At 34.1% G+C, this 8,184-nt stretch overlaps 3 protein-coding genes across 3 annotated transcripts; all 3 read left to right on the top strand.

The window, feature by feature from the left end:
- Nucleotides 1-1,015: 1,015 nt before the first annotated feature.
- On the top strand, nucleotides 1,016-2,561 carry LOC121769851 (remorin-like). The gene is made up of 4 exons (XM_042166616.1): nucleotides 1,016-1,329; nucleotides 1,545-1,632; nucleotides 1,885-1,966; nucleotides 2,224-2,561. The coding sequence occupies exons 1-4, from the start codon at nucleotides 1,164-1,166 to the stop codon at nucleotides 2,422-2,424; spliced, it is 537 nt and encodes a 178-aa protein (XP_042022550.1). The 5' UTR covers nucleotides 1,016-1,163; the 3' UTR covers nucleotides 2,425-2,561.
- A 493-nt stretch (nucleotides 2,562-3,054) lies between these two features.
- LOC121769850 (LIM domain-containing protein WLIM2b-like) lies at nucleotides 3,055-4,708 on the top strand. Its single transcript, XM_042166615.1, has 5 exons — nucleotides 3,055-3,223; nucleotides 3,627-3,726; nucleotides 3,829-3,848; nucleotides 3,952-4,041; nucleotides 4,125-4,708. The coding sequence occupies exons 1-5, from the start codon at nucleotides 3,089-3,091 to the stop codon at nucleotides 4,458-4,460; spliced, it is 681 nt and encodes a 226-aa protein (XP_042022549.1). The 5' UTR covers nucleotides 3,055-3,088; the 3' UTR covers nucleotides 4,461-4,708.
- A 257-nt stretch (nucleotides 4,709-4,965) lies between these two features.
- LOC121769849 (tetraspanin-10-like) lies at nucleotides 4,966-8,058 on the top strand. The gene is made up of 11 exons (XM_042166613.1): nucleotides 4,966-5,199; nucleotides 5,696-5,808; nucleotides 5,908-5,962; nucleotides 6,053-6,108; nucleotides 6,596-6,643; nucleotides 6,814-6,862; nucleotides 6,963-7,046; nucleotides 7,147-7,214; nucleotides 7,296-7,421; nucleotides 7,514-7,589; nucleotides 7,706-8,058. The coding sequence occupies exons 1-11, from the start codon at nucleotides 5,140-5,142 to the stop codon at nucleotides 7,778-7,780; spliced, it is 810 nt and encodes a 269-aa protein (XP_042022547.1). The 5' UTR covers nucleotides 4,966-5,139; the 3' UTR covers nucleotides 7,781-8,058.
- The last annotated feature ends 126 nt before the right edge of the window (nucleotides 8,059-8,184 follow it).

Here is an 8,184-nt window from a genome sequence, read left to right as displayed (position 1 = left end):
AAATTATAAGTTTTTACAAAAATTTGATATTTCCCACAATCTTTAAAAGTTGTCATAAAAATCAGCAACTTTTTGAATCATGCGGATTTCCTACAATAAAGTTTTCGGCATAAATTTTGCCTATGTGGAATGTAACTCCGACTATTACATGTAGGCTTTTCGCATTCCACGTATGCAAAATTGATGTCGAAAACTTTAGTACGAGAAATTCGCACAATTTAAAAACGTGAATATTTTTTAAGACCCCTTTTAAAGGTGGTGAAAATGCTAAAAATTTGTGAAGGTTCATTATTTTTTCTGACCAATTTTCATATTTATAATTATAAATGTTCAAAGATTGATTTTTTATCCACTTTAAAAAATACCGAAGTACCTTTGTATAAAACAATTTGTGCTGGAACATGTCAAATAGTGATGTATCTTCTCAATCCAATATATACTTTAATTCACACACAATTATATGAATGAAAATCAATTAATTTCATTTGCATTTGAGTATGAAGATAATCTAACATGCCAAAGAATAAGAGCAAACAATCCTTAATTAGAACATATTCTTGGCTGTCTATTTCTACCGGAGCGAAGATTAGAAAACTAAATAGCCAGTGAGAAACATTTTCAAGTATTAAAACCTCGAATATATATGTCATCTAAATCAATTTCTAACGTCGAATATCAATATGCCACTAAACCCAAGTGCGACACGAAATGATGTGGATTTGACTGATTAATTAAAAAATAGTACATGAATCTCGTCATTGATTAAATCTGAAATATTTTTTTTTTGGAAGTTTTTTTTTCTTTGGTGTCTCTCTCTACAAGATTGAAGATTCTCCACCTGTCAATGGAGTCATTGTTTCTTTGATTTTAATATTTTGTGGACTTCCACTTCACATATACGATTAGTCTATTCATGATTTTTTTCCCCACTAAATATTATCCAAATCTAATATTTTCTTTTTTAAAAGTTTCATTCTTTTCTCCTTTTCAAAAAAAAATGCGAGCTATATTCAACCGAACTTACCAATACTATGATGTGATGTCACCACCTCAATTTGGCATTTTCCAACTGCATAGATATCCAATTTTCACCCACCCTTCAAACCTTGGTTTTACTCACTCTTCTTCTCCAATTCTTTATCTCACACACTTGACAGAGAGAGATGGGAGAAGAAACAAAATCAGTGAATGGGAAAGATGAATCAACTGCAGCAGCAGCCGCAGTTTTGCCTGCTGAAGAAAAAGCAGATTATAGTGAAAAACCAATCACTCAATTTTCATTGCAGGATTCTCAATCATTAAACTCTAATCCACCTCCCACTTCTTCAAGTATTTCTCTTTATCTCTTTGTTACATGTGACTCTTTTAAAGATTATTACTATTGCATTAGATTGTAGTAATATAGTAGTATATGATATTTTTTTCTAATTTTTTTGGCAAACATATGTTGTTGGGAAAGCTGCAGGGGTAATTACTAATAATCATTCTTGAATTATCCTTTTTTGGGATTTATTCCAATTGCATCTATGGTTTTCTATGTTTAGATGATGTGCTTGCAAAAGTGGAGATTGAGAAGAAATTATCTCTTATCAAAGCATGGGAAGAAAACGAGAAAACAAAAGCTGAAAACAAGTACACTACTCTCTTTTACTTTTTAGTTTGTAATCAGAACCCTAGGAATAAGTATTACTATTAATTACAAATAAAATTTGAGAATGTTGTGATCATAAACGATTAAAAGATGGTGTGGTAATTACATTATTTTTGAATAATTGCAAATTCATATAAAATCTTTTATGGTGGTCTATGTCAAAGCTAACTATATGAAGCAATTTGTTCAAATAATAGTAATTGATTAAAAGCAACAAATTTATTATGATTCAGGGCACATAAAAAGTTATCAGCCGTAGATGCTTGGGAGAATACCAAAAGAGCAGCTGTGGAAGCAGAATTGAAGCAGATTGAGGTAAGGATTTTCTGTCTCAGTTTTACCATCTACAATAACTTCTTAATTTTCTTAAGTTTTTCTTCTTTTACTAATACAACCTGGTGTATTCTGTGTTTTTATCAAAACTGAAATGTTTATGGAAACAGAATATGTGAAAAATATTAACCAACCATGACCAAAAATTATTAATATAAAAAATAATTCAACTCTAGAGACCATGAGATAGAAAAGAAGTTATAACAACAATTTACTTTGATAATTGAATTAAAAAACAGGAAAAGTTTGAGAAAAAGAAGGCAGAATATGCAGAGAAGATGAAGAATAAGGAGGCTTTAATTCATAAGGCAGCTGAGGAAAAGAGAGCGATGATTGAAGAAGATCGCAGCAAACACTTTTTGAAAGCAGAGGAAATGGCTGCCGAATGTCGAACCACAGCCACCATACCCAAGATATCGTGTGCATGCTTTAGCTTCTAATTCTACTTTCTCATCCATTGCACTTTTATTTCATGTTTTAATTAGGCCTACTTTTGGTTTGTTATGATATTTGGATCCGTCTGTATAAATTATAACTCGATCACTTTTTGAAGTTGGAATTTATTATTATTATGTTATAATGTTATACAACAAAATTTATAAACTTATCTAATTAATCAGGATTTAATTCAATGGAAATTTTCTCTCATACAACTACTCTCTTCTCAGAATTTTATTGATTTCACTATGCTGAGAGGAATAGCTATTTATTTACCTGCTAACTATTAATGTGAATTGGGCAAATACTATAGATTAATTTTGTGAAAAAATCTTTCTTTCATCATAGTATATTATTTTGTTTTATTTCAAGGGTCCTACTCAACTAAGAATGGTATCCACTAACATATTTGCTATTTTCCGTATATAATTTCATTACATCTACTACAATGTACTCCATCTAATTTCAAGTTTCAGTAAAAGTAGCTCTTCCACTCCATTCCCTTGATATCAGGCTAAATTTGTTGCTCCACTAATATTTTTCTCACTTCATTTTCATCCTCATAATCTAACATATTAAGAACAAAAAGGATCAATTCACTTTTCAAATAATCCCTTCTGACTATTAATTTTAGTTTTTCTTCAACAAAAAAAAAAGAAGAAGAAAATGGCAGGTTATGGGACAACGCAGAAATGCAAATGTTGTGATAAAACTGTACATTTTGTAGAGATGATGTCCGTGAATGGAGTTCCATATCATAAGTCATGCTTCAAATGCAATCAATGCAATGGACGTCTCTCTGTATGATTCTTCGTCTCTATATATTTTCAATCTTGTATACTAAAAAATCTCAATATCTATGGACTTCTTTTATTGAACAATATGTTTTGTTATATAGTACTCCTATTTTATATGCATGTCATGTATGTTTGCTTGTACGCATATAAAAACAAAAAAGATCTTTACCAAGTCGATATGGACAAACATAATTTCAATAAGTCCTCCTATCAATATCATCGGTTACTGCACAAGACCAAACACATCGTGGAGGACTCAAGTTACTCAACTCTGATACGATATTATAATTGAGCCCATCACCAATAAAATCTTTTATAAGATGAGATGATTATCCAACTCAAAATTGGCTCTTTATCTCTACAAAGTCTACGAGAGATAAATAGGAGTAACATGAATGTGTTTGCAGATGAGTAACTACTCTGCTGTGGATGGAGAACTATACTGCAAGCCTCACTATGAACAACTCTTTAAAGAAAGTGGAAACTACAATTTTAGCAAGTCTCCAGGTTAGCTTTTTCCAAACTCTCAATTAAAAAATAACTATTAATATTACTTAAAAGTTTGATAACCAATTGTCTTATACACCATTTTAAATGTATTTCCTGCAGCAAAACCAGTAGAACCACAGGTACATGTAATTGATTCTCATATCCAGTATATTTAACCCCACACACTTTTCACAAAAATAAATAAATAAAAGGTTGGTTGTTTGGCGATGTAACTAAATGCAGAAGACTCCCCCTAGTAAATTCTCCTCCATTTTCTCCGGCACTCAAGAAAAATGTGCAAACTGCAAGAAGACAGTGTATCCATTGGAGAAGGTAAATTCTTGATATTAAGTCATTTTTAAGACAAAATTAAGTTAATACTAGTACATACAAAACAAACATTGTTGTATATATAGATAACAGTGGAGGGTGATTTCTACCACAAGAATTGCTTCAAGTGTGCTCATGGAGGGTGCCTCATCACACCCTCATCCTATGCTGCTTTGGATGGAACAGTCTACTGCAAAATCCACTTTGCTCAGCTCTTCAAGGAGAAAGGTAGCTACTCCAATATCACTAAGAAGAAGAATGCTGGAGATTCCACGCCCAACGACTCTGAGGCTGAGCCAGACAATGACCCCGAGCCTGCCTCTGCACCCGAGGATGAGGTTGTGGCTGAACCTGAACCCGAGCCAGAGCCTGAGCCTGAGGCTGATCAACCGAGTGGATCACCCCAAGCAGTTGAGAATTAGGGAGGGAAGACAACAATTTATAACATTTTCTTGCTTTTTTGTTTTTTAATTTATTTCGAAATTTCATCGAATTTTATTTTTTGATGAAATTATTTATTGCATGTATGATCATTTTATATTTCTCAGGATTGCATAGGGTCACGTTTGATTGAGAATGTTTGCACGTATGTAATAGTATCTTATTATCTCTCTATGTATACATACTTTACCATGTGAATTCATTTAAATTTTTAGCACTTTATATTTTATCTCATCGACCTGATTATATGTATGTAGGATTTTACTAAATTGAAAAGTTGTTGGTGTTTACATGACATAAGACTCGTTGAATAAGGCTGATTATCCCAGACAAGTGTTATTTGGGCCTTGACTCGAATTTGGAAAGAAGCCAAACTTTTGATTTTATAACTACAGTAGTAATTTTTTTATTAGAAATACAGTTATTTAATAAATATAATTGTTACTCAAACGAGGACAGACAAGCACAACTCGATGGTCAAAAGAAGTCTCGACTTTGGATTAAAATTATTTCATATGACAGCAAAGTGGAGTAATAAAATCCTCGAACAACTCCCATTTCTAAAGTTTCAATCTTTTACCTTGCACGCGATTCTTGCTGCGTGTTGTCTGTGGAGTTCTTGACATTGAGAGAGGAAGTGGAGGAGGTGTGGAGAAAAAGATGAGTTCAGAGGCAGGAACAAGTACTTTTGTAATCCGATGGATCAATTTTCTGACAATGGTATCAGTTCCTTTTCGTTTTTCCCTTTTACTTCTTTGAATGTCAGCTATGTTAAATTAAAAGACCCTTCTTTTCACGTGGGCTTCTGATTTTAATTTATTTTGTAGCTTTCTGATCGACCCATTTTTAAAAAAATGGATTCTTGCAGTGTGTAACTAATGCTTTAGTTTGTGCAGAGCAGGGGAAATCATGCCACCTCATTTGATCTCAATTGCTTCATAATCTTCGTTGAAGTTAATATATTTATGTGTATTTGTGTTGAATATGATGCTTCATTATGTTTTTTCGCATTGTTGGAGGATAATTCCTATTTTGAGAAAAACGTGGATGCTTCATTTGGTTAACCTGGTTCTTTAATTTTTACCTTCAATAGTATAATACACAATGCTGACTTTGCAATTTTGGAAAGTGTTAATAGGTGGATAGTTATAATGCCACCAATTCTTGCTTTACTATTGCCTTTTTTTTAAAACTGTGGTGTTCAATGTGTTTTTAGTTGATAGCTGTGGGCATTGTTGGTTTTGGGGTGTGGATGAACTCTCATCATGACAGTTGTAGGAAGTCTCTGACACTCCCTGTTATAGGACTTGGTGCTGTTATCTTTGTAGTGTAAGCTTTCGTTCTTCTATAACTTGTTGTTTTCTTTACTGGCTAGAATCCGAAACTTATCTTACTTGTTGCCAATTGATGTATTGTTCATCTTTTCAGATCAGTTGTTGGATTTTGGGGTGCATTGAAGAATAATTCAATCTTGTTGTGGATTGTATCCTTATCAGCTTCTTGTTTGCCTAATTTCCTTTTCTTGCTCTCTTTCGTACTTATGCTCAGTTCTTCCTTAGCGTGTACTTTGCAGTATCTCATCTTGCTTTGCATCATACTGGTGGCGATTTTGCTCTTCACGGTCTTGGCGTGAGTACCCTCATTGTGGAATTCCATTATAATCTTTTGATTTACTCGTGGTTATTTCCAAGTTATAGATCTTATAGGAATATCTTCCGCTGTTTCTTTTCCAACCTTGTTTGAGTTTATCTTTTGTGTTATCACTTATTTGAGCCTTCACACACTATTTGCTTTCTAATTTGAGAGATCGAAATGTCTATCAATTAACACTTCTGAGGTTTGGGAGGTCCTGTATTTACTGTGCTTACCTAAATAAGGTTTTCTACAATTCGGCTTTAGTTTTTCCAGAACTCTTTAAAATTTTATTATTTGTGGTGAATTGGATGTAAGCACAATATCCTCAATTTTGCTTTTATTAAGCTATGACTGCTCGAAATTCTTCTCCATTGTTGGATTTTTGTAAAGACTTTACCATATGCTGTTTTCATATTTTTTTAGAATACACCACATTAGACTACCATTCACTATGAACTAATCTTCTGTGTCATTGCTGCAGGTTTATAATAACAAACAATGTCTCTGGTCATAACGTCGAAGGTCTCAGGTATGAGTCGTATGACAACTTACTACTCAGTTCGGCTCTTTTTTCCTTCTTGCTATTGCACACTCTAGTGTTGTTCCCCCGCTGTTCATATGTCTGTGACAGTGTAGTCACTTGAGTGCTCGTTTCATCTCACTCCTTATCAACTAAGATATCAATTACTCCCGATTTAGGTATAAGGAGTACCAGCTTCAGGATTATAGTTCCTGGTTTCTGAAACAAGTAAGCTTCCATTTACACATCATAGAAGGTTGGCAATCGGCATTAACGAAGTCGAATCATGAGTAGAAATCATGTTTTCCACTTTCCACCTATGTTTCAGCTTAACAATTCTCATAACTGGGGACAACTGAAGAGTTGTCTTGTCAAATCGGATGACTGCAATAACCTTTCCAAAAAATACAAGGTTATCATGTGACTTTCAATTCCCACCACCTTCTTCTTATTTTTATTGCAAATTCATTTTTTTACAAACCGATTTTGTATTTCTGACCTGCATGCTGCAGACTCTCAAGCAATACAAATCCGCCAAATTGAGCCCCATTGAAGCGGGTTGTTGTCGACCACCATCTGAGTATGTTGTCTATTCTCTTTCCTTTATCGCCTTTGGCAACTACTCTCCCCGTGACGTGGTGGTATCATCTTTTCGTATCAGGTGTGGTTACCTAGCTGTCAATGCCTCTTTCTACGACATGAGCTTCCACCCGATAAGTTCTAACAAAGATTGCAGGCTCTACAAAAACTCCAAGTCTACCAAGTGCTATAATTGCGATTCCTGCAAGTATATACCTCTATACTTTTTTTTTCCATATTCCTCTTTAAATGCAAATAAAGTCTGACATGTCGTTTCATTGCACGTTACCAACAACCAAGGGCTGGAGTGGCACAATACATGAAAGTCGAGTGGAGGGTGGTTGCAATCTTCAACATTATTCTCTTCGTGGTCCTGGTATAGCATGTTTTCTTTTTGCTCGCTTTTCAATGATTTGTTGCTTACGTTATTTCTAGAGAAATTGCTTTCTTATCTGATTCCTTTTCCTGTATTTTCTGCTCATCTCATTGCAGTCGACGATCTACTTTGTTGGGTGCTGTGCAAGACGACATGCTTCCTGGAGTAACTCCAAAGTGTTAAAAGGATAAGAAGTCCAGGCATTTTGTCGAGGCGAATTAACTTTTGTCGACATCTCTCCTAGCCATATTGTGGAAACGTGGACACAGATTCGCGAAGTATCACGGAAAGCCAGATTCATTATTCGCTTCATCATATTCACTCACGTTCCAGGTTTAGGCCCGTTTACCATAAAACGATGAGAGCTCACATTACTTTATTGTATTTGAGATTGCCAAAATGAGTTGTGCCATGTACATCGGTGCTATACTTTTTAATTACATCATTCGATTCATTGCTTGATACGACATTCATTTTCCACGTTTTCTTGAATTCTGCTATGATATATATAACCTGATCAACTAAATAATCCCCCAAAACATTGTTGAGGTATGAATGCTATACATGATCACAGACAAGCCCATAATCATGGCGG

Source organism: Salvia splendens, chromosome 16 (genome assembly GCF_004379255.2).
Source record: "Salvia splendens isolate huo1 chromosome 16, SspV2, whole genome shotgun sequence".
Classification (NCBI taxonomy): Eukaryota; Viridiplantae; Streptophyta; class Magnoliopsida; order Lamiales; family Lamiaceae; genus Salvia; species Salvia splendens.
The sequence above is the reverse complement of the archived record's forward strand: the minus strand, read 5'-3'. Positions and strand labels throughout refer to the sequence as shown.

Coding starts and splice junctions, on each gene's coding strand:
- LOC121769851 (XM_042166616.1), top strand. CDS start 1,164: ATGGGAGAAGAAACAAAATCAGTGAATGGGAAAGATGAATCAACTGCA. Junction 1,330..1,544: donor TCCACCTCCCACTTCTTCAA/GTATTTCTCTTT, acceptor TTCTATGTTTAG/ATGATGTGCTTGCAAAAGTG. Junction 1,967..2,223: donor CAGAATTGAAGCAGATTGAG/GTAAGGATTTTC, acceptor ATTAAAAAACAG/GAAAAGTTTGAGAAAAAGAA.
- LOC121769850 (XM_042166615.1), top strand. CDS start 3,089: ATGGCAGGTTATGGGACAACGCAGAAATGCAAATGTTGTGATAAAACT. Junction 3,224..3,626: donor AATGCAATGGACGTCTCTCT/GTATGATTCTTC, acceptor ATGTGTTTGCAG/ATGAGTAACTACTCTGCTGT. Junction 3,849..3,951: donor CAAAACCAGTAGAACCACAG/GTACATGTAATT, acceptor AACTAAATGCAG/AAGACTCCCCCTAGTAAATT.
- LOC121769849 (XM_042166613.1), top strand. CDS start 5,140: ATGAGTTCAGAGGCAGGAACAAGTACTTTTGTAATCCGATGGATCAAT. Junction 6,109..6,595: donor TTGCTCTTCACGGTCTTGGC/GTGAGTACCCTC, acceptor TCATTGCTGCAG/GTTTATAATAACAAACAATG. Junction 6,644..6,813: donor CATAACGTCGAAGGTCTCAG/GTATGAGTCGTA, acceptor CTCCCGATTTAG/GTATAAGGAGTACCAGCTTC.